Source organism: Indicator indicator, chromosome 28 (assembly GCF_027791375.1).
Source record: "Indicator indicator isolate 239-I01 chromosome 28, UM_Iind_1.1, whole genome shotgun sequence".
NCBI classification, from domain to species: domain Eukaryota; kingdom Metazoa; phylum Chordata; class Aves; order Piciformes; family Indicatoridae; genus Indicator; species Indicator indicator.
Genome location: NC_072037.1, coordinates 12761885 through 12785279, shown reverse-complemented (window position 1 = coordinate 12785279; position 23395 = coordinate 12761885). Strand labels below are relative to the sequence as shown.

The 23395-nt window shown below is 61.5% G+C and overlaps 1 protein-coding gene across 1 annotated transcript in view; it reads left to right on the top strand.

Moving 5' to 3' along the window:
- The first annotated feature begins 4030 nt into the window (after positions 1 to 4030).
- The window catches only part of HMCN2 (hemicentin 2), a 34679-nt gene continuing 15314 nt past the window's right edge, over positions 4031 to 23395 (top strand). Inside the window, exons 1-36 of the mRNA XM_054393272.1 lie at positions 4031 to 4265; positions 4702 to 4772; positions 5870 to 6028; positions 6474 to 6596; positions 6989 to 7160; positions 7454 to 7560; positions 7763 to 7883; positions 7978 to 8238; positions 8371 to 8515; positions 8908 to 9029; positions 9125 to 9397; positions 9501 to 9642; positions 10224 to 10351; positions 10822 to 10935; positions 11071 to 11220; positions 11868 to 12062; positions 12404 to 12499; positions 12796 to 12920; positions 13192 to 13336; positions 13455 to 13567; positions 13804 to 13960; positions 14175 to 14337; positions 15093 to 15220; positions 15303 to 15411; positions 15763 to 15932; positions 16218 to 16313; positions 16431 to 16607; positions 19255 to 19374; positions 19538 to 19699; positions 19988 to 20260; positions 20796 to 20963; positions 21110 to 21223; positions 21385 to 21471; positions 21966 to 22160; positions 22553 to 22726; positions 23091 to 23204. Of these exons, the coding sequence (XP_054249247.1) occupies positions 4031 to 4265; positions 4702 to 4772; positions 5870 to 6028; positions 6474 to 6596; positions 6989 to 7160; positions 7454 to 7560; positions 7763 to 7883; positions 7978 to 8238; positions 8371 to 8515; positions 8908 to 9029; positions 9125 to 9397; positions 9501 to 9642; positions 10224 to 10351; positions 10822 to 10935; positions 11071 to 11220; positions 11868 to 12062; positions 12404 to 12499; positions 12796 to 12920; positions 13192 to 13336; positions 13455 to 13567; positions 13804 to 13960; positions 14175 to 14337; positions 15093 to 15220; positions 15303 to 15411; positions 15763 to 15932; positions 16218 to 16313; positions 16431 to 16607; positions 19255 to 19374; positions 19538 to 19699; positions 19988 to 20260; positions 20796 to 20963; positions 21110 to 21223; positions 21385 to 21471; positions 21966 to 22160; positions 22553 to 22726; positions 23091 to 23204 (5404 nt within the window). The remainder of the gene's footprint in view (positions 4266 to 4701; positions 4773 to 5869; positions 6029 to 6473; positions 6597 to 6988; positions 7161 to 7453; positions 7561 to 7762; positions 7884 to 7977; positions 8239 to 8370; positions 8516 to 8907; positions 9030 to 9124; positions 9398 to 9500; positions 9643 to 10223; positions 10352 to 10821; positions 10936 to 11070; positions 11221 to 11867; positions 12063 to 12403; positions 12500 to 12795; positions 12921 to 13191; positions 13337 to 13454; positions 13568 to 13803; positions 13961 to 14174; positions 14338 to 15092; positions 15221 to 15302; positions 15412 to 15762; positions 15933 to 16217; positions 16314 to 16430; positions 16608 to 19254; positions 19375 to 19537; positions 19700 to 19987; positions 20261 to 20795; positions 20964 to 21109; positions 21224 to 21384; positions 21472 to 21965; positions 22161 to 22552; positions 22727 to 23090; positions 23205 to 23395) is intronic.

Here is a 23395-nt window from a genome sequence, read left to right as displayed (position 1 = left end):
CTGCCCCTCGTGGCCCTGCCCTGGGGAACTGAGGGCTGGGGAAATGCATCTGGAGACATCCAAGCTTGGGGTGCCAGGGTGGCCTCTACATCACCCACCACCACACTGGGATGTGCCCAAGCCGGGCTCAGCCCCAGGGACACACTGTGGGGCACAGCTGGCATCTCTGTTGGAGAGTGAGTGTTGTGTGGATGCTGCTGTGTCTCTGTTTCCATCTGCCCTGGGTAAGGAGAGGTTGGCAAAGTGCAGGATGCTCATGGGATCCCTACTGCCAGCTGGGGTGCACACCCCTCCTGCCCTGCTGTGGTTTGTTCCTGGCCCAGTGACACTTATGCTGCTTTCCCACCACCCTAGGGCTCATCCCTCCAGCCCTCTGCAGCTGTCAGGGCATCACCTTCCCACCCCACTGTCTGCAGCTCCCATGGCTGTGCCCAGCCAATCCCCACAGCCCTTGGCCACAGGGACTGTCCCATGGTGGCACAAGGTGACAGTGGGAGGTGGAGGATGTTCTCACAGCTGTCCCATGGTGCAGGAGACAAGAGAGTGCCCCAGAGGGGTCTGAATGGTGCCCACAGGGCAGGGACAGACTCCAGCCAAGTGAAGCTGTTCCTTTGCCATGCAGCCCCACTGCCCAGTTCCAGGGCTGTGTGCTGGTGGCACTTTCTGATGCTCACAACCCCCCACCCTTCCCCATGCCCAAGGAAACCAACCTCATGTGCAATATTTCTGCCTCTTCTGTGGCTCCTGCCCCTGAGGGTGCCCATGGTTCATTGCTGAGGAGCTCCTGGAGGCTGACACCCTCCTCTCTCCCATGGAAACTCCTTTTCCTTGATGCTTTGTGGCCAAAACTCAGCTCTCTTGGGTAGATCTCTGCAGTGCCTCCACCTTCTCTTGATGCTCATCTGCCAGACTGGTCCCTGCCCAGTGCCAGTCTCTGTTCCTGGTGAATGTGACGCTGCTGTTATCACCTCTGCTGATAAGTGAGGGACCCCCTGGTATCTGACTCGATTCCCAGGCAAAGGCAAACCTCAATTGCTCTGAGACTTCCCCCAAAAGGCTTTTCACGCTTGGAGCACCTTGCCATGCTCTGAGCTCCACCAGTGCTCACTGACATCCCACCAGGGTGCAGACCTGCGTGGGCAGCAGGTGTGTGGCCCCCATTATGGGCGGGCTGAGGGACCAGCAGCAGCCTGGGAGAGCTTCAGACCCCAGAAACCCCAAAATTCAGTGTCTGGTGCTGCCATCATCGCCAGCAACCTCCTGCTGCTGCTGCTGGGCTCAGGAATGGAGCCCAAGGCCTCTTCCTCCCTCAGCCCCTGTTATGTATTTGCACATTAAAGGAAAAGGAGCAAAACAGGAGGGAAGGTGTGGGCCTGAGTTCACAAGCTCTGTGGTGGTCTGGGGGTGATGGTGTTCTCCTGGGCAGGGTCTTGTCCTGAAGGCTTGGAGCTGCCTCCTGTTCTGCCCGCTGGCTCCAGCGTTGTGGTGGGTGCCAGCTGGGGTCTGCCCTGCTCTTGGTGTGCTGAGCTTCCCTGAGCAGCTTTTTTTGGCCCCCATATTGTCCCCCGGGTGTGGACTTGGGACGCTGGCTTGGATACTTCTGACCTCCCTTTGGGGGAGCACTGAGGGCCCCCAGCTCCTTCTGACCTTCACCAGGATCTGCAGCTTCTTGGTCCTGCTGAAGACAAGGCTTGAAGCACCTCATGCTTGGGAATGTTGGCCTTAACCTCCTCGTGTCTCAGTGCTCCCATCAGCGAGATGCCCGGATGGGCACTGCTGCTCTGCAGCACGACCCCACACCTGCACCCGGAGGAGCTCCAGTGTGGACATGGCTGAGACCACCAGGGTCTGGCAGGACCCCCCCCCCTCCCCAGCCACCGGGCACCTGGGGAGCTCCAGGAGCAGGCTGCGGGCTCGGGCTTTACATCCGTGAATAATTCTGGGCTCTTTGATGCAAACAGCGACCAGCACCCAGCCCTGCGCGGTTCCTCCTTGGGTCCTGATGCTGGTCTGAAGCGAAGCCATCAGCAGCTCCGGCCGTGGGAGGGGAACCCAAAGTGCAGCCAGATCTGGCCCCAGAGACTGCGGCGTGTCCCCCCCCACCTCTCGTTTGTCTCCCCCACCTCTCATTTGTCCCTGTCGGTGTTGCCCCATTAAAATGCCGTGTGTGGACCTCCCTCTCCTTGCGTTTCTCGGTCCGAGTCTCTGCCTGTTGCTGCTCTGTGACCAAACTGCCCTCCAGTTCTGGGGCGGGGCTGCGTTCTTGCCCACCCCGCGAGAGCCAGGATGCGGGAGAAGGCTCTGGGGCAGATCCTCCCTGCCCTGGCACAAAGCAGGACCCAAGAGGGAGGGGCACGGCGGGTGGAGCCTCCCCAGCAGCCTGCTAATTACTGTGATTTGTGATGAGACCAAGCAGCCCCCAGGAGCTGGGTTCATGGAGCCCGGGGGTGTGTGTGTGAGGGGGGGTGTTTGCTTATGGGAGACCCCAGACCCCATTTGTGTTGGGTGCCAGCAGCATCTCACCTGAATGCCTGGAAGCAGGGGTCCGTTGGTGCCTGCCTCCCATACCATCATCACCAGTTGGATGGGGAAGGCTGGGGCTGTGGGACCCTCATCCCAGAGCCATTGCTCCCCCAGCTGGGCAGGGATGCAGGACACTGGCTGCTGTGGGGCTCCATTAACCTGAGGGGGCAGAAGGATCTCAAGATCTTGGGGGACTGAGCCCCCTTGGAGCAGGGCAGTGCCTATGGCTGCGGGCTGTGGGGTTGCTTTGGCAGGCACCAGCTGCTGAGGAGCCTGGGCACCAACATCTCAGAACTGTGCCTCACAGCCCATAGTGGTGGTGCCCCTCAGCACCCCCCGTGGCTGGCTGGGCTCGGTGGGGGCTCACAGACTGGATCAGGCTTTTCACGTGCAGTGGCACCACAGTTGCCATCCTACCCTGCCAAGCCTTCTGGAGCAGAGCGCTGCCAGCCCTCCCTGCCAGGCCTCCCTGCCAGCCCAGCTTCGTTAGTTTGCTCTCCTAACGAGTCTGATTAATTACTGTCGGGAAGGTGCCTGAACAGTCTAAACAAGGAGGCTGTGTTTGCAGAGGGTCCCACTGTCTGGGGGTGTGGATGTGGGATGGGGGGTCCCTAATCTTTCCCAGCCCCTCTGAGGAGCGGAGCTGACATTAGGCACTGTAGGAGGTGCTGAACCCGGCACAGGATCCGGCCCTGAGTGTTCAGCATCACCTGGAGCCGGCCCTTGGCAAGGGCCTCTCGCTGGGTGCAGCTGAGCTGGAGGGAAGCCAGTGCGGAGCATCCCTGCGGATCATCCCCGCGGAGCAGCCAAGGAAGGATCCACAGCTCCCGGCCAAGGGCTGCACTTCCCGGGCCAGGGCTGCGCTTCCCAGCCTTTGTCCTGGCTCCGGCTTTGTCTGCACTTTGCATGGATGTCTGCTCTCCGTTCCTGGGCTGGCTGTGCTGTGGATTCCCCCCCGCAGAGCCCCCTGTCCCCTCCAGTCCCATTGCAGACCCCTATTCCATGGAGGGTCCTTTTCCTGGCAGAGGGGGAGTTGCTCCCGCGGGATCCCTTTGGCTCTGGCTCCAGTCCCGGTGCCGGGGCTTTGGCAGGGCTCCCACCGGCCCTCAGCTGCGAGCCCCCGTGTCCTCCCCTGACCCCCCGGCTCCCTCAGGCAGAGCGGGGGACTCTCGGAGCCGGGGAGGGGAGTCAGGGTCGGGGAGGTGGCCTGGGCAGTGTCCCTGACAATCCTATGGGCGGCAGGACCTGCTTCCCAATCCCACATCCCCACCCCAGCTTCTTCCAGCTCCCACCCATCTCCCGCTGGCTCCAAAACTCCTCTTTTCCTCCCCTCCCTTCCAGCAGTTGAGCGCTGGAGGAGCAGGTCCACAGCTGCTGGGCTGGGTGTCCCCCGGCCGCGGTTCCTGCCCTGTCCCCGCTGTGTGTCCCCCCGCCTCAGAGGGTCTGGGGGAAGGAGCAGGGCGAGGACAGCAGGGTTGTCTCCAGCACCTGAGGGTCTCTCCCCACCATGCCACCCCACGGAGGGGTGTTTGTGGGGCTCTGCCTGCTGCTGGCTCCGGGGCTTGCTGAGGTTCCCCCCAGCACCGGGGGGGCCACCCTGGCCTTTGTCTTCGACGTCACCGGCTCCATGTACGACGACCTGGTGCAGGTGATGGACGGCGCCTCCCGCATCCTGGAGAGGACCCTCAGCAGGAGCACAAAGCCCATCAACAACTATGCCCTGGTACCCTTCCACGACCCAGGTATGGCTGGCACAGGGCGAGGGCTCTGGCCCCACCCAGGGACGGGGCCGTGAGGAGCTGGGGGCTGCTTCTGGCTGGGGTTGAGGGCTGCAGAGTGCACTCTCAGGGCTCTCCTCCCTTGTTTTACTGCCCTGGTGACCACAGCAATGGCAGCTTGAGGGCAAGGTGCTGGGCAGGGCTCCCATCCCCAAGCCACCCTGCAGGGAGAGGGCAAAGCATTTCTCACTGGTTTAATCCCAGCTTGCCCCTGGGCACAGCCCAAACCCACATCTCACTTGGTGCCAAGCTAGGGTAGATGCCAAGACCCCAAGTCTCACAGGTCCCATAAGTGTGCTCAAACTGGGAGCACTGGCACTGGAGGGGGCTGGTGCTGGGGTCTGAGGAGGCTGAGGAGGAGGTGCTGGGGGCTGAGGAGGAGGTGCTGGTGTGCTTGCAGACGTGGGACCTGCCACCCTCACTGCAGACCCCTGGCTCTTCCAGCAGCGCCTGCGGGAGCTCCAGGTCCAGGTAAGGAGTCCTCAGCCTCATGCTGCTGCTCCAGGGCTGCACGGTGCTGCATCCCAGGAACAATTTCTGGTGTCCCCCAAGCGTGGTGGGGGCTCAAGGCTGGGCCAGGCTTGCTGAGGGCTGCCCATGCCAGGACGGGAGCAGTGTGTCAGACTGGTGCAGTGCCCCAGGCTCCCGCAGCAGGCAGAGCTCTCAGCTTCCTAGCTCTCATCCCAAAGTGGGAATGCTTTCCCTAGGAAAGTCTGCACAACCATTTGGGTACCCTCTGTGGTACCCAAATCTCCTGTTCTAGAAGAGCTGCTTGAAATGTAGTTGGTTTTAATTGTCTTTAAACTATTTCACCTGCCTCCTGCCAGCTGAAGGCTCTCAGGGAGGTTACTTAAACTTTATCCTGCCCTGCTTTTGCTAAATCCCTGAGGTGCTTCTCTTGGGATGCAGCTGTGCTCTGGAGGGAGGAGTAAAATTGCAGCTGCAAAGCCTTCCCCAGCCCTTTGAGGTGCAGAACCCACGGAAGCAGGAGCTGCTCCTGCTGGAGGTGACTGCTGCCACCACTGCCACTGGAGGTGTTTGTGGGAACCCAGCAGCTTCTCTGAAGTCTGGGCCCCCAAAGAAACGGTCCAGTCCTCATCCTGTCTCACCTCCAGTGGTGAGACAGAGAGGGGCCCTTCTATGAGTCCCCGTGTGCCACCTGGAGGACTTCTTACAAAGACCTGGAGTGACAGGGTGAGAGGTGGTGGTCTGAAACTGGAGCAGGGGAGACTGAGGTTGGACATCAGGAGGAAGCTCTGCATAGTGAGGATGGTGAAATATTGGAACAAGTTGCCCAAAGATGTCCTGGAGACATTCAAGGCCAGACTTGCTGTGTCCCTGAGCAGTCTGCTCTGGTTGGAGGTGTCCCTGCTGCCTGCAAGGGGGTTGGACAGGTGACCTTGGAAGGTCCCTTCCAACTCAATGCACTCTGTGATCCTGTGACCCCACTGCTCTGGCTGGGCTTGGGCTGCCTCCAGCAAACCCGAGCAAATCCTCCCCATGAGCAGGGATGGGTTGAGCTCTGGGTGCCTTGGAGCCTGTGCCACATCCCTCCCTGTGTGCCACAGGGGGGAGGTGACTGCCCTGAGATGAGTGTGGGAGCCATCAGGCTGGCCGTGGAGGTCTCCCACCCTGGCTCCTTCATCTACGTCTTCTCGGATGCTCGTGCCAAGGACTTTGAGGAGCAAGAGGAGCTGCTGAGGCTGCTGCAGCACAAGCAGAGCCAGGTGAGTGGTGCTGCCCACAGCCTCCTGCCAGAGCTGGCTGGGGTGGGCACTGTGGCAGCATGGTGGCAGCTCCCAGCAGTGAGCTGCAGCGATAGAATCATTGAGTGGTGGAGGTTGGAAGGGAGATCACTGAATTCAAGCTCCTGCCAGAGCAGGATCATCCAGGGCAGGGCACACAGGAACGCAGCCAGGTGGGGCTGGAATCTCTCCAGAGAAGGAGACTCCACAGCCTCTCTGGGCAGCCTGTCCCAGGGTTCCAGCAGCCTCACACTGAAGCAGTTTCCCCTCCAGTACTCCCCAAGCTGCCCATTCATGGGGGTGAATTCTGCATCACCAGGGCTGGCCCCATGTACTGGAGGGTGCTGGCTGGTGGCTGTGTGTCCCCCCCCGGGTTGTCCAGACTCCCCATGGCGTGTGGGGTGCTCTGGGAGCATTGCTGTGGCAGGTGGTGTTTGTGCTGACGGGGGACTGCGGGGACAGGAGCCACCCCGGGTACCGTGTGTACGAGCGCATCGCTGCCACCAGCTCGGGGCAGATCTTCCACCTGGGCAAGCAGCAGGTGACAGAGGTGAGCAGGAGCCCTGCAGGAGCAGGGATGGGAGGCTGAGAGGAGTGTGGGCCAGCCTGGCTTGGCTGCTCTTGTCTTCTCCCTGGGGTTAATCATAAAATCCTAGAATGGTTTGGGTTGGAAGGGATCTCAAAGATCATTGAGTTCCACCCCGCTGCCATGGACAGGGATGACTTCACTAGCAAGGGGAGCTCAGCCACAGCTGTCACCTCCTGCCCACCCATCCCTGTGCCACCCTGCACCCACAAGACCTGGATGGGGCTGATCCCTCCCCTGGAAACTGTTTTGCCGCCCTGCCTGAGATTGTGATCTGATGCACCTGAGGTGGTTCTAAAATGGCCATGCCAGGTGGAGATGGGGATCCAAATTAATCCTCCCTCACATGCTCCCAGGTGCTGAAGTGGGTGGAAGATGCCATCCAGGCCTCCAAAGTTCACTTGCTGTCCAGTGACCATGAGGAGGGTGGGGAGCACACGTGGTCTGTCCCCTTTGACCCTAGCCTGAAGGAGGTCACCATCTCCCTGAGTGGCCCTGCCCCAAGGATCGAGGTCCAGGATCCAGCAGGTAGGACCATAGGGGGATGGGTGGGAGGTGATACTTTGCCTCCTGGAGAGGGTAAACAGGAGGCTGCACCAAACCTTGTGCTGGAAACTTAAAGTAAGGAGCTGCAAAGCCCGCATGAAGCACCAAGTGGACCTGCTCTGCTCCCCTCCTGGCTTTGCCTCTGGTTTCAGGGTTTTTTCCTCTGTGCCCAGGCTGAGAGCTGTGTGATGGGCTCTGTACCATGGGGTGCTCCAAGGAGGGAACCAGGGGAGGGACCCTGGTTGCCCATCCCAGAGGCTCACCTGCTGTTGCAGGAAAGGTCCTGGAGAAAGGCCAAGGTCTGAAGGAACTGCTCAGCATCCCCAACTCAGCATTGGTGGTGGCTGTGGAGCCCCAGGAGCCAGGGATGTGGCTCGTGACGGTAGGCTGGGGGCAGACCCCACACCTTGTCCCCTCCTCATCCCTTGATGGGTGCTCAGCCAGCCAGGCTCTGCCAGCTGTGGGCTTTCCCCATCCACCTCCAGCCAGGCAGAGGGCAGTGAGAGGGCTGGAAGGGGCTGACCACCATCTCCTCACCTCTCCCTTCCCCTGCCCTTGGCACCAGTCTCTTGCTCCCCCTCCAGACCCGGAGCAGCGGCCGCCACTCGCTGAGGATCTCGGGCATCAGCAGCATCAATTTCCAAGCCAGCTTCTCCAGCCAGCCAGGCACAGATGCCAGCCAGTCCTGGGAGCCACCGGTGCAGGGTGAGGGTGGAGATGCCCAGGGGTGGGGATCCTGCATGTGGGCTTCTTGCAGCTGGGAACAAGCCGCGCTGGTTCTTGCCTTCCCTCTCCCCAGGCCTGCCCATCTCCGTGCTGGTGAACTGCACCGGTCTGGAGCCACCGGGGCGCCTGCAGGAGGTTGAACTCTTCAACACTTCTGGCCACGTCCTCCTCTCGCTGCCCACCCGGCCCCTCCCCGACTTCTCGGGGCGGCTCTGGGTGGGGTCCCTGCTCCGTGTCCCCCCAGGTGACTTTCTGCTGAAAGTGAAGGGTGAAGATGCCCAGGGCTACCCCCTGCAGCGCCTCTCTGGGGTCACCTACACCAGCGTGGTCCCTGGTGAGTGGTGCCTGGTGAGCGGTCCCAAGGGTGCTGGGAAGGGACCAGAGGCTCCGGCACTGCCTCTGCTTTGGTTTCTGCTTCCCTGGTGAGCCCCAAAGGGGGGTTGTGTGTGTCCCCAACTGCTTCCAGGTCTCCCCAAAGTGAACATCTCCAGCAGGATCCAGGCTCACCACCGGCAGCCGCAGCTCATCTCCTGCTCCGCACGGAGCCAGGTCCCCTTCCGCCTGCAGCTCAGCCGCGGCGGGACACAGCTTGGGGAGCAGCAGCTCTTCAGGTGAGCCTCTGCTGTCCCCCAGTGGGCTCCATGATGGGCACCAACAGCCTCCTCAGCTGTGCCGGGTGGGTGCCTGCAAGTTCCAAGCATCTCAAGGCAGCAGGGGTGTGTCTGCAGGGCTGGGGGTGCAGCCCCTGGCCTGATCTGTGAGGCACTGGGATGGCACTGCCCAGGGAGGTGGTGGAGTCCCCATCACTGGAGGTCCTTAAGAAAAGCTTGGATGTGGCACTTGGTGGCATGGTTTAGGTGATGGGGTGGTCTTAGGGCAAGGATGATCTCAGAGGCCTTTTCCAGCCTCAGTAATGGTTCTGTGATTAAGTGCCAGGGATCTGGAGCAGGGTGGTGGCCTGGCAGCCCCAGGGGTCACCCTGCACATCTCTCCCCCCTTGCAGGAGATGGGGGAACATCAGCTGGTGGATCCCTGTGGTCTCCAAGAGTGATGAAGGCTTTTATGAGTGTACAGCCACCAGCAGGGTGGGGGTGACGCGGGCTCGTGCCTACCTCTCCGTCTCAGGTGGGCACAGCTCATGCCAAGCCTTGGTGCCCACACAGCTCCGGGTCTGCAGCCGGGCGCAGGCTCATCACATCCCCACGGTGCCACCTTTGCAGAGCCACCACCACGAATCCTAGCCCCGGGCAACATCACAGCTTCAGCTGGCCAAGACGTGGTCATGTCCTGCCTGGTGCTGGGTGATGTGCCCTACAACCTGACGTGGAGCTGGGACGGGAAGGTGGCAGCACCAGGGGACAGCCGGACCAGGCTGCTGCAGAACCACTCGCTGGAGATCAGCCACGTGCAGCCCGGGGATGGGGGCATGTACGAGTGCCTGGCACAGAGTGCCCATGGCACTGCCAACGCCTCCCTCTGGCTCTTCGTCCAGGGTAGGCTCTGTACCAAGGGGGACCCTGGCCCGGGCAATGCCATGCTCCATGGGTGGGGGATGGATGGCACCCAGGGGCTGAGCCCTTCTCCACCCCCATACAGAGGTGCCATGGGTGAAGGTGGATGCCAGCCCCCAGCGTTTTGTCAGGGGCCAGGAGCTGCAGCTGAACTGCACGGCCGGGGGCCACCCCCCACCCCAGACCTTCTGGAAGCGCTGGGGCTGGGCACTGGAGGAGGACGAGAGGTAACCCATGGGGTCCTGGGTGCTCCATCCTGCCTGTCCCACTGGGAATGTTGCCCGGGCTGCAGGAGAGAGGTTTGGGGCTGCCCATGGCTCTGGGACGAGAAGTGGTTGCTGTAGCCCCCAGCCCGAGGCAGCTGCAGGCTGCTAGCCCCGGGGCCACACCTTTCTTTTGATGCCATCCTGCCTTGGGTCACCATCCCCATCGAGGGGCACTCGAGGTGCTTTGCCCAGCCTCAAAATCCTCCTTGTGCCTCTCTAGAGCTGCTTCTGCTTCTGCTTTTTGGTTTCCACCTCCCTGCCTGTGTCAGGCTGTGAGTGCTGGAGAGGATTTGGGGTGAGGTTTTTTTTTTTTTTACTTCGAGGACAGAGATCCCAATCCTGCAGTTTCCCTGCTTCAAAGCAAAGTCCTTCCCTGCAGCAGCTGAGGGAGCTGGCTTCAAGTGCTCCCCCACCCCTCAGGTGCCCAGCACTTGGCCGTGTGTGGCATGGCTCTGAGCCCACTCCTACTCACCTATCCGGGCAGGGTTTTTGTTTCACAAAGCTTCTCTCTCTCTCTCTCTCTCAATCTCTCTCTCCTGCAGGGTTTTCACGGATTCCCAGGGCACCCTGCACCTCCGAGCTGCCATCCCAGAGGATGCAGGGAACTACAGCTGCTATGCTGGCAGTGTGCTGGGCTGGGACGAACAAGTTGTCACCCTGGAGTTCACTGGTACCCACTGGCAGCATCCTGGGAAGGGCTCAGAGCTGCTGCAGGAGGGATTTGTTACCCCCTCCTTGCTGCCCCTTGGCTGGGACCTGGTGGCAGAGAACCACAGAACGGTTTGGGTTGGAAGGGACCTTAAGGATCATTTGGTTTCAATCCCCTGCCAGGGGCAGGGACACCTCCCACCAGCCCAGGCTGCTCAGGGTCTCATCCAGCCTGGCCTTGAACACCTCCAGGCTTGGAGCCTCCACAGCTTCTCTGGACAATTTGTTCCACCCTCATGGGGAAGAATTTCTTCCTTGTTTCTCATCTCAGTCCAGCTTCTTCCAGTTTGGAGCCATCACCATCCATGCAAGCTAGGGGCTGGGGCTGTCTGTGATGGAGGCTGTTGGGGGCACTCCTGGGGCTCTGGGTGATGGGCATGCTGGCAGCACACCCAGGGAGTCACTGAAGCCATCTCTCTCCCCATGGCACAGAGCCTCCTGCCATCCTGGCAGTGACACCCAGCCTGAAGGTGCTGGTGGGAGAAGATGTGACCCTGGAGTGCTGGGTTTCAGGGGTTCCCCCACCCCACGTTGTGTGGTACAAAGGTGAGACCTGGGGGGGATATGGAAGGCAAACCCCCTCTGCCCCTCAGGGATGCCAATCATGGGGTCCCCTGGCCCAATGGCAGGGGAGGGGACCCCAGAGGCACTCTGGGTGCTGAGGGGATGGTGTGTGGGCAGGTGGGCAGGTACTGGCCACCTTCCCAGCTGGCACCCAGCGTGCTGCCCTGCAGCTGCAGGCAGTGCAGGAGGAGGATGCAGGGCACTTCGTCTGCCAGGCCCTGGGGGAGGCTGGCACCGCCTCCCATGGCACCATGCTGGATGTGGGCTGTGAGTTCTGTCTCTGATTTTGGCTCCCACCAAGGGCCCAAGCTGATCTCTGCTGCTCTCCCTCCCAGCTCAGCTCCTGCTTGCTGCTCCCTAAGGCTTTTCTTGCCCCCTTCCCCAATTTCTGCGTGTCCCATCCTGGGGGTGTCAGTGGTCAGTGCAAGCAGGATGAAGCCTGCTGGGAGTTCCAGGGGTCAGGAAGAGGGAAGAGGAGTAGCAGCAGACTGGTCCAGATGCTGTTGCATCTGTCTGGAGTGAGACTGGGGGTGCAAAATGCAATCAAGGTGGTTAGGTGGAGGTAGGGCCTTGGCTTCTGTGTACCTGACAGCCCAGGGACCCCTATCGGTGCTCAGGGCTTCCCACGGGAGCAGGAGGGATGGGAGAGCCTGGAGAGGAGGTTTGGAGCTGGGAGCAGTCAGGCTTGAAGCAGTGAAGGGTGGGAAAGTGCAAGGGGTTTGGCCAAGCTGGGGGCTGCTGGGTGCAGCTGGGATGAAAACTGTGAGGGCTGTGGAGCTCTGGAAAAGCCTCAGAGGTGCTCAGAGCATCTGGTTGGTGAGCTTTGTGTCCTCATCTCTGGGCTTGGCTGCATGCAGAGGGGAACCAGGGGTTTGGAGCCACCTGAACCCCCTCTCTGCTGCTCTCTCCTCCAGCTGCCCCTTACTTTCCTGAGCCCCTGGGGGACGTGGCCGTTGACATTGGGGACAGTGTGAGCCTGCTGTGCCGTGCCCAGGGCTCTCCCCTGCCACGGGTCACCTGGGCACGGCAAGACGGGCAGCCTGTGCCCAGCTGGCAGGAGCCAGGTGGTGTTTCCAGCCGGCTGGAAGCTGCTGAGCTCCTCATCCACAGTAAGAGAGCTGAGAGCATGGTGGGGACCACACACGGACATCCCCCTGGGTGCTTGCCCGCAGTGTCACCCCTGGGTGTGCTGCTGGTGCCCCAGCAGAGGGAGGAGCCCCGTGCCCGCTCTTTTTGCCCTCGAAAAGCACTGATGAGGGTTTTCGTGGGGTTTTTTAGCACTTTTCCCTTGTGCAAGCTTCTCCAGGCCATTGCAGCCTGCGAGTCTCCAGCGCTGCAGGGGCTCCCTGCCTGCGGAGGTGGTGGGACGGGGGGATGGTGTCAGCCCAGCCTGGAGCATGCTCTCCAGCCCCCACCCAGCAGGCTCAGGTTTCTTGTCGCCGTGCTGCAGGCGCCTCGCCGAAGGACCAAGCTGTCTACATCTGCGAAGCCCAGAACGCGTTCGGGAAGGTCCAGGCGGAGGTCAAGCTCACGGTCACCGGACACGGTTAGCTTCTGCTTGCTTTTGCTGCGGGGAGGGAGCAGCCGATCCCTGCAGCCACCTCACGGCAGGATACCCAACAAACCCCTGCCCAGCACAGGGTTTGGGTGGTGCCCAGGCAGCCTGAGCCCAGACTCTACGTAAGCATCCCCAAATCCCTGGGGGTGCTGAGGGTCTGAGCTGCCTTCTGCCGAGCCAAGCTCTGGCTTTTGGAGGAGCAGAGGTCCAGACCTGTTCTCCTGAGCATCCCTGTCTGTCTTCTCTCCCATTAATGTCTTCTCTCCTTCCTCTTTCTCGAGCAGCCCCAGAAATAGCTCTTGCCCCCCCCATGGTCCGTGCCCTGCTGGGCCAGCCTGTGTCACTGCCCTGTGTCATCCTGGCTGGGAGGCCGCTGCCAGCCCGCCACTGGCTGAAGGATGGGCAGCTGGTAAGGCTTCCCTGCCTGCTGGCATGGTGGGAGGGTGGGTGGCTGCCAGCATGGCCCTGTGGTGGGGGCTTTGCTGCAGGATGGGTGCCCCAACCTGCCAGGGCCAAAGCTGCTGGTGAAGGATGCCAGGAGAGAGTTTGTGCTGGGAGGGCAACCACTCTCTCAAGGCATTCCTGCTGCTCAAGAAGCAGTTTCTAGATAGGCCCCAAAGACACAGCAATGCTCTGGGGTCTGCCCCTCACATCTGTCCTGCTCTCTGCTCCCTGCCCAGGTGGCCCCAGGTGGCCGTTACTCCATCCAGGCTGATGGGAGCCTGCATGTGGAGCAGGCAGCCCAGGAGGACACAGGGAGCTTCAGCTGCGAGGTCACCAATGCCCTTGGCTCACACAGGCAGGATGTGACCCTGCTCATCCATGGTGAGTGGCAGGGTGCTGGTGTCCCCTCTCTGCAGTGCTCTTTTCAGCAGCAGAGCTCTGCTGTCCTTGTGGATGTGGCCCTAGCCATGCAGGACAAGCTGCTTCCCTCCCTCCCCAGTTCCTCCCAGTATTGAGCTTGGCCCTGTCCTGGTCACTGCCACCGAGGGAGCAGCTGTCCCCCTGCAGTGCAATGCCACTGGTGTGCCCACCCCTACTGTCACCTGGGCAAAGGTAGGTAGCAGGGATGGGCAGGCTTCTATCCCCCTGGCTGTGGGTCACCCGTGGGTGTGGGATAGCAGGGTTGGAGGTGACACAGCTGGCCAGTGTGGCGGTGGCTGACCCAGGGAGGTGCCACCAAGTGCCCTGGGAAGCTGGGACTAGGAGGCAGGTCTAGAGTCCTCTTCTTGCCCTTGGGGTGCTCAGATCATGGAAGAGTCTTTGTTGTCTCCTTTCCCTCTCCTCTGCAGGGCACGGAGCCCATCTCATTGAGCCCACGCTACCACCTGCACCCTGATGGGACTCTACTGATCCTTTCTGCCTCTCTGGAAGATGCTGGGACCTATTTCTGCACAGCCACCAACACAGCAGGCTTCTCCAGCCAGGAGCTGCAGCTCTCCATCAGCAGTGAGTGCCCAGGGCTGGCCCTGGCACCAACTCCCAGTAAAGCATCTCCAGAGGGTGGCTGGCTGGCTGGGGGAGCATGGCCTGGGCACTCTCCCAGCTTCCTTGGCCACCCAGCCAGGTGCCAGATGGGGTTTTGGGATGGGAAGAGCAGCAGTGAGAGGGCTGTGGGGCACCTGAAGTGTTCCTGTACCAGCTGCCCTCCCTCTCCACCCAGCAAAGCCCAGGATCAGTGTGAATGGGTTGCAGGCGTTGGACCCCATACCCATCCTGGCTGTGCTTGGCCAGGAGACAACCCTGCCCTGCGAGACTCAAGGCTACCCTCCTCCCTTGGTGGTATGGACCCAGGGGGCCCAGCCCCTGCCTCTCACCTCCACAAGGTAAGGAGGGCTGGGGGTGGTGCCAGGGCTGTGCTCTCTCGATGGTGTGTCTCCTCAGGGCGGTGCTGGGGCTGTGGGGACTGTCATTGATGCTGTTTGAGAGAGAATGACCTGGAAAGGCCCTGGGTGTGTGTTTGAGTGCCTTGCTCTTCCTCCCTGGGAGCAGGACCTGCTCTTCCCAGCATATTAGAGAGCCCTTTCCCCATGGTGTTAGTCATGGGCCCTGATCCTGAGGCTCATCCCTTTTCTCCCTGCTCATGCCCAGGGCAGCAGGAGAGGTGTCTTGGTCTTGCTCTTCTGGAGGGACTCTGCTGCCTTGTCTGGCTTCCCGTGGCTGCTCCTGGCTGCCCTGTACCACATCCCCGCGGGCTCCTCCTCATGTGCCTGGATGATTGATGGAGCACAGGAGGAATCTGCAGCTGCGGGCGGGGATGAGGTTATGTCTGTGGAGCACAGACAGAGCTGGGAGGCAGAGCCTGGCCAGCTCCAGCTGTGGGGACCTCTGTCTTCCCTTGTCCCCCCCCTCTCCCCTTCCGGGAGCGTGGCTCATGCTGCTCCCTTCTGCTGAGCTCAGGAAGGAGCTGAGCACGGGAGGGTGGCACCCATGGACCTCTTTGTGCAGGAGGGGGCCCTGGGGACCTTTTCTTGGCTGTCCCACACTGGTGCTGAGCTCTCAGCTGCTGCCCAGGGGTAGGTAGGTGACGGAGGGCAGGGCTGCTCCTCCCATCCGGCCTTTCTGTCCCTTGTCCCCCAAGCTATAGCGTCCTGCCGTCGGGGTCCCTGCGGCTGGCCGAGCCTCTGCTGGCAGACTCTGGGCTCTACACCTGCACGGCCACCAACGCTGCTGGCAGCGCCTCGCTCAGCTACAGCCTGCACGTCCAAGGTGCCACCGGGCTCCTGCACCCTCCGAGACCCTGTGCCAGGGTCTGGGGGTGACCCCTGCCTGAGGTCCCCTTTGCCCCCAGCTCCCCCCCGGCTGCAGATCGGCGATGGGGAAAGCCACCTGACAGCTGTCACCAACGGCTCCCTGAGGCTTCACTGCCGTGCCACGGGCACCCCTGCCCCCCAAATCCAGTGAGTGCTGCAGGGGAGGGTGCTGCCTGCTGCCCACATTGCCCTGGGCTCCCTGCTCGGGGGGCTCTGCAGTCCAGTGTGGGAAGCTGCAGCAGAGATTGGGATCGGAGCTGAGGATGGGTGATGGGGACCTGCAGCTTGAGGTGTCCCAGAGGATGGGAGACATCTGTTCCTACTCCTTGCTCCTGGGATCCTGCTCTGCCCAACCCCTAGGCACTGCCAGCCCCTTTCCAGATGACAAGGGGACAGTCCTTGCTGCCAGCATGGCACTGTTTGCTCCTTTGGTGGGCAGAACCTGGGGGTGGGTGCTGGCAGGACAGACCAAGGGCCCATCTGTGCCCTTCCCTACAGGTGGCTGAAGGATGGACATCCCCTGGGCCAGCAGGAGGGTGCAGTGGTGTCTGAGGATGGGGGCACTCTGCTGATTGCCCGTGTGGGGCTGGCTCACGAGGGGCTCTATGTCTGCCAGGGCACCAACTGGGCAGGGCTGGCCCAGGCTGAGGTGCAGGTTTCAGTGCAGGGTGAGTGCAGCATTTGAGATCCATTCTGCACCCCCCGTGCTGGGGAGAGCTTGGCTGGGCAGCTCCTTGGGGTGCCAGCAGCTCTGCCAGCTGACCTGGGCAGCAGCAGTGGCACCAGGTGCCGATGTGGTCCCCTTCCAGAGCAGGGACTGAGCTCTGGGTGCTGCTGTCCCAGGTCTGGGGGTGTGCCCAGAGCTCCTGGCTGTGCCCTCAGCACTGCCCTGAGTGGCTGCAGCTGCCCTGGGCCATGCAGAGCTGGTGACTGCTGGCTGTGCTGGGTTGCAGTGCCTCCAAACATTGAGCCGAGCCTGGTGGACCTGAGCGTGCTGGAGAATGGCACAGTGGCCCTGGAGTGCCTGGCCTCAGGACTGCCTGCCCCTGGTGGGTTCCTCCTCAACCTTGGCTCCTGTCCCCGTGTCCCTGGGGCTGTCCCTGTGCCTCCATGGAGAGGGGAGCAGCAGCATCACCCCCAACATCTCAGCTCCTGCTTGCCTCCAGACATTGCCTGGTACAAGGGGCAGGAGCAGCTGGCAGCTGGGGCAGGCTGGAGGCTGTCCAGGGATGGGAAGCTGCTGGAGTTCCCCCGTGTGCAGCTCTCGGACGCTGGCAGCTATCGCTGCGTGGCCTCCAGCGTGGCTGGTGCCACCCAGCTCTGGTACAGCCTGCAGGTGACTGGTGAGTCCCTGGTGAGCAGGAGGAGCACTATGGCTGCCTGAGAGCTGGCTGCTTCCTTCCACCACCTCTTACCCATGCCCAACTGGGCTGTGCCAGCCCTTGGGACATGTCCCTGGCAGGTGGCTTTGGCAGGGTCCCTACTCCCTGCAGTTCTAGCCAGGAGATCCCAGCCTCATCCCAGGCAGTGTCCTAGAAATCCCCTGGATAGTGCACAGCATGGTGTCTCCTACCTACCTTGTCCCTCTTGCACCCTGGTGACCTCTCCTTGCTCCCCCCCAGTGCCCCCACGGATCACAGCTGGCCCCAGGCCCCTCGTGGTGCTGGTGAACGAGGCAGTGGCACTGGAGTGTGATGCCACAGGGACCCCAGCTCCAGTGCTGCTGTGGCTGAAGGATGGCAACCCTGTGCCCAGCGTGGTGGCAGGTGGCCCACAGGTGAGAAGAGCGCTGATGGGGTGGGGGGGGGGCACTGGGGACATCCCTTCAGAAGGATGTCCTCTTTCATGGCCTGGCATGTGATCGGGATGGGCTCTAGGCAGGCTTGTGCCCACCCAGTCCTGTCCCTGTGTGCCACCCTGTAGCTCAGCTGGGAGCTGCTCTGGTTTCACCTGGGCTCTCTCTCTGCCCCCTGGGGAGCCACAGGTCCTCTCTGGTGGCCGTGTGCTGTCCCTGCCCACCGCTCGCCTCCACGACTCAGGGACCTACAGCTGTGTGGCCAGCAGCCCTGTGGGGGAGGACAGACGTGAGGCTAGCCTCGAGGTGCGGGGTAAGTACCCCCAGGTGCCCCCAGCCCCTGCCCACCAGCATGGCCCTGGGGCTGGAAGAGGTGCTCAGCACCCTGTGGCTGTTCTGGGGCCCCTCACAGGCATACAGAGCTGTGGGGGCCAGCCCTGGGCAAAGGGGGTGGCTTGGGGGAGGTGTTGCCCTCTTGGTCTGTTTTCCAGTGCCCCCAGGCAGCCTGGGAGAGGAGGAGAACATCTCTGTCATGGTCAACCAGGCAGTGACCCTGGAGTGTCCCCCTCGAGGATCCCACTGGCTGAAGGATGGGGACTGGCTCCCACCCAAGCTGGGTGTGCAGCTCTCTGCAGAGGGCACCACGCTCCAGGTGACCTTTTAGGGCATTGCAGAGGATGGGAGGGGAAAAGGGGCAGTGGGGATCCCCCCACCTCCTCCCCACCACCCTTGGGAAAGAGAGGGTGCTGAGGGAGTGGGCATCCTCCCTGCTGCCCATGGCTCAGCACCATTCCCACCCCATTCCTATGGATTCTACTGGCAGCAAAGCCTCCCCCAGAGGGGCTGCACGGTGGCAGCTGTGCTGCAGAGCCTCTCAGTGTCTCTGCTTGCCCCAGCAGATCAAGCAGGCCACGGTGCAGGATGCGGGCAGGTACACGTGCCAGGCAGCCGGGCACCCGCAGCGCCACCACAACCTCCACGTGTGGGGTGAGGGCCACGAGTTCTGTGCTGGAGCCCCCTGGGCTGGCTGTGCTGCATGGCCCTGGGGTGGGTCATGGGCCTGCAGGACACCAACACTTCAGCTTAAGGAGAAGCTGCTCTGGTGTGGGGGTGCTGGAGCCCTGCAGCAGGCTGCCCAGAGAGGCTCCTCTGGAGAGGTCCCAAACCCAGCTGGATGTTGGGATTCTGGGCAAGCTCCTGGGGGTGGTCCTCCTCTGCCACGGGGGTTGGAGTGGATGATCTCCAAGGGTTCCCTCCATGCTGGGGTTCTGTGAACACACATTTTTGATGCTCTGCAAAATGCTGGAGCTGGAGGTGGTGGAGAATGGCCCCTGGAGGAGGTGTGGGAGGGGAGAGCTCATGGCTGCATGGGTCCTGGGGGCAGAGCTGGGTGATGGGGCACAAGAGAGGTCTTCCCAAATCCTAGGCAGGATATTGAGGACATTTCCTTGCCATGGGCAGGGCTCCTGCATCCTTTCTTTGCACCTGCTGTGGCAGCTGCTGCAGCTGCTGCCCCCTTCTCCTCCGTGCCCATGTTAGGAGGGTGCCGGCAGCACCAGCACCAGCTGGAGCACCCCTGCAGGCTCCCAGCCCAGCCAGCATGTCCCAGTCTGAGCCTGGCTTTTCTCAGGGATGCTCTAGGCCAGTTGGTGGAAGTCCTGCAGGCAGGGAGCCAGGGAGTGGAGAGCATCCAGCTCTGTGATCCAGGCTCGTTCCTGCAACCCCTTCCCAGGGAATCATTTGCACGTCTGGGGGCCTGGCTGGGGTGGATTGTTTGGGTTCTGATGGTTTTGTTTCCTGGGGGTTTCTGGGTGTTGAGGTTTTTCTGGTACAAGTTGATGTCCCTCATGGGAAGGAGTTGCTGCTTTCCAGCCAGCTGTGCCTGTGAGCAACAGAGAGCAGCATCTGATGATGGAAGGAGTGGGGGTGACCTTCTCTGGAGCTCTACTGCCTAATAAGGCTCTGTCTGGTCTTGGTCTGCCTGTGTGGCTGGCACAGGATCCTCACTCATCCTCTGCTGCAGGACAGGACATGTGTCATGAGCACCACCCCAGGCTGCAGGGGCAGGAGGGCTGTCTCCACGCGGAACCAGTGCAGGGCAATCCCTCTGGTTCTTTGTGCCTGTCCCTGGGGGGGAGCTGTCGCTGTCTTCCTGCCTGGTGCCGTTGCTGAGCTGCTCCTCCCGTCCCCTGCAGCGCCTCCGACCTTCCCCTCGCCAGAGCCTCTCACCGTGTCCGTGCTGCAGGGACAGTCTGTCAGTTTGGCCTGCGAGTGCCAGGGCATCCCCTTCCCCACGCTGAGCTGGCACAAGGATGGTAGGGACCTGCTCCTTCGTCCTCCCCACACCTGCTGACCCTCCAGACAGGTGCTGGTCTCCATGGAGCAAGCAATGCTTTATGTGGGACAGCCTCCACCTCCTGGCTGGGAACTGCTCTTGCTGGGAAGCTGAGGAAAAGCTCTGTCCCCTTCCTCACGCAGGCAAACCCCTCTCCACCCAAGCTGGGAGCCCAAAGGTGGTGTCCACGGGAGGGACCTTGCTGTACATCCAGAAGGTGCAGCAGGGGGACCAGGGGACCTACAGCTGCCAATGCAGGAACGCTGCTGGCAGCAGCAGCAGGGAGCAGCACCTGGAGGTGCAGGGTAAGTGGTGGCCCCAGAGACACAGAGCACCTGAGGGGATGGCTGAAGGTGCCACAACCAAGCTGCACCCAAAAGCTCACAGCCACTGCCTGCTGCCTGGGCTGTGCTGGGAAGGATGATGCTTGATGCTCTCTGGGGCCAGCTTTGACCCTCCAGCTCTTGGCTCCAAGCTGGTCGCAGCTGCTTTGGACTCCAGCAGCCCAACTGCACCACTTGGTCCTGCTCACATCTGCCTCAGCCTCCTGCTGCCCCCATCCAGTGTCACAATCTCGTGTCCTCTGCCAGCAGCTCTGCCGAGGATCCAGGGCAGCACCAAAGCCCTGAGGAAGGTTTCTGTCATCCAAGCTGCTGAGACCACTCTGGAGTGCGATGCCAGGGGGACAGCAGTGCCCATGGTGACGTGGGTGAAGGATGGGCAGCCTGTGGCTGGAGGGGATGGGGTTCTGCTGCTGGAGCAGGGCAGGCAGCTGCGGATCCCCGCGGCGGAGGTGGCCCACGGGGGACACTACAGCTGCCTGGGGGCTGACACGGTGGGGCAGGAGTTTGATGTCGTGGTGCACGGTAAGGAGGTGGAGTGGGGGGTAGGGGTGCAGGTTTGGGAGGCTGCTGAGGTCCCACCACGGGTTTGATGTGGCACAAACACAGAGAGCAGCCTGAGCTGGAGTAGGTCTTGGAGAGAGGGGCAGTCCTTGGGTCAGAGGAGCACAGCTGTAGAACTGCCTGCACCAGGCAGGAGCTCCTTTCCAGGGCCATCAGAGCTCACCAGCTCACACTTGAAGCCATCTGCTTCCCAGGGAGCTGGAGGAACCTCATGGCTCAAGGTACCAAGCCCCTGAGGCAGCTCAAGGTGTGTGGGCAGCTTGATGCCAGAGCTGTGAGCGTGGGTTTGGTGCTGGGGGGGGGTGGCCACACACTTGCTGTAAGTCATCAGTCCCACAACACCTCCACAGCTGACAGCTTCCCATGGTGTCCATGGCCCCTCTGGCCTCGTGTCCCCACACTGCACAGGCAGCAGGGTGGCAGCAGCCTGGGCTCACTCCTCTGCTGTCCTGGTGACCCTTTGCCAGTGGCTGTCCTTCCTTTTCTGTGTCCCCAGTTCCTCCAGAGTTTGTTCAAGGACCAGGATCAACAACCAACATAAGTGTGCCTCTGCATGGGACCCTGACACTGAGCTGTGAGGCCACTGGTGTCCCCCTGCCCGTGGTCACCTGGGCCTGGAATGGTTCTCCTGTCACCCCCAGCCAGCACACTCGTGTGCTTGCAGGTGAGGGATGGGACATGGATGCTAGGAGGGCTGGGAGCCAGGGGCACAAGTTTTGCCCCAAGGCTGATGGGCTTGAGCATGGTGGAGCTCCAGCCCTGCTGGTGCCTGGATCAGGACCCTGAGACTTCTCTGCTTTATGCTTCCAGGGGGCTGGGTGCTGAGGCTCACCCAAGCACGAGCCCAGGATGGGGGCCACTATTCCTGCCTGGCAAGCAACGCAGGGGGGGAGGCCAGGAGGCATTTCCATGTGGAGGTTCTAGGTAAGGAGGGGTCCTCCATCTGCTGCTGGGTTCCTGGTGGGATTTCCAGACTGGGCATGGTGGTAGCTGCAGTGGCAGAATCCTTCATGCCTCAGCATGCAAGCCTGGAGGCTCGGGGCTGTTGGCCAGCTGCTGAGGTCCCTGGTTGCTTGTGCTCCTAGTTCCTCCCCACATTGAGAATGTGGATGAAGAGGAGGCTATCAAAGTGCCTGAGGGTCACCCTGTGACCTTGTCCTGCCTGGCTGAAGGTGAGCATCACACAGGGAGGGGAGGTGGTGTGAGCAGAGGGAAGGTGGAGATCAGGGACCTGAGTGTCCCCTTGGGGTGTGGGGCAAATGGACAACAGCAGCTGCTGAGATGGGAAGAGATGGAGGGGGCTGAGGAGGCTGTCTGGGCTAGCCCTGGCTCTGCAGTTGAGCTGTGTGGGAAGCACCAGGCCGTGGGGAGCTTGTTGCACCACGTCAGCCCCCATCTGTCCCAAAAGGAGCAGGAATTCCTCTCATTTGATTCCTTCTCTAGAGCTGGGGGTCATTAATCACCTCCTACTCAGGACAGTTTCCTTTCTTCTTGCTGGCTCAGCCAGCAGCCTCCCAAACCCTGATCCAGATCATGATAACTTTGGACCTGGGCTGATGTCTTTGCTTCCCAGAAAGGCTCTGGCACAGTGCCCTCAGTCAGGCTGTGCTCACACATGGAAAAACTTTGGTCTGAAGGCTAAAAACCTTCTTTCCACCCCTCCCAGGCAACCCCCAGCCTAAGATCAGCTGGATGAAAGATAGCCTCCCTCTTCTGCCCAGAGGAGACTCCTTCTCCATCTCCCCCGATGGCTCCCTGCTCCACATCCCCAGAGCCTCCCTGTCTGATGCTGGCAGCTACTCCTGCCTGGCCTCCAGCTGGCTGGCAAACCAAACCAAGCACTACCTGCTGGATGTTCTGGGTAGGAGGTCCCTGGATGGAGGCAGAGTCCTGGGTGTCATCAGAGAATGTGGACTCAGAGGGCTTTGTGATTGCCTGGCCCAGGAAGGTGGTGAAGATCCTTGAGTAGAACAGCCAGCAGCATGGCATCGTGCCCTGCACCTGCCAGAAAGCCTCTTGAAGGAACATTAAGGACACACCTAGTGCAGGATCCACCTCTGAGGGTGGCTGGTGGGAAGGCAGAGTGCCTTTTGTGGGCTGGGAGGGCACCAACACAAGGCAGTGTCTCAAGCTGTGGTCAAGTTCACCTCCCTGAACTTAGATCATGCCCTGGGATGTAGGCATGAAGCTCTGGAAGTGCTTCATGGGGGGTGCTGATGCTGCTGTGCCATGCACACACCTCTCTGCCTGCAGCTGGTCTTGCCTTTGCTGGAGATGCCCAGGATGCTGCCCCAGAAGAGGTCACAGTGACCATCAACAACCCTCTCTCCCTGGTCTGTGAGGCTCTGGCCCACCCATCACCCAACATCACCTGGCTGAAGGATGAGGTTCCCCTCCAAGCATCCAGGAACATCCTTCTGCTCTCTGGTACCATGCTGCTGTCCACTAGCTCTGCACCATCCTGCTGCATGCCTTGGGGAGTGGGGCCTTTGCTTGCTCTGGCTGTGCTTCAGGGCATGGTGGGATGGTGAGAAGCCATCACCCTGCAGGACCTGAGGGGCTCAGGTCCCCAGGTAGGTGCTGCTCTTCTATGTGCTGCATCACCTGCTGGCACCTAGAGCCTCCCCAGCAGCACCACTTGGGCAGTGCTGGGTTCAGCAGCCTGGAAGCTCCAGAGGAGGGTTAGAACCCCCTTGGGTCAGGCTTGCAGGGGATCAGCAGGGCCCTTGAGATGGAGGCAGACAGCCATGGCTGTGAGCAGAAACCCTCTCAGGATACCTCCTTTGCCCAGGTGGCCAGGGGCTGCAGATCCTGAATGCCCAGGAAGAGGACTCAGGCATCTACAGCTGCATCGTGGCCAGTGAGGATGGGGAGGCTGTGAGGAATTATGCTGTGAAGGTCCTGGGTGAGGGAACTCTCTGTGTCCTCCCTACATCCTACAGTGACCCCACTGTCACCTGTGTGCCCCTTCCTTCCCTTCCTGAGCCTTCATCCCATGGAGGTGCACCTCATGGAACTAGATGATCCTTGTGGTCCCTTCCAACCCTGACTGATTCTGTGATTCTGTAGTCACAAACATAGCAGCAGGTGGCCCCC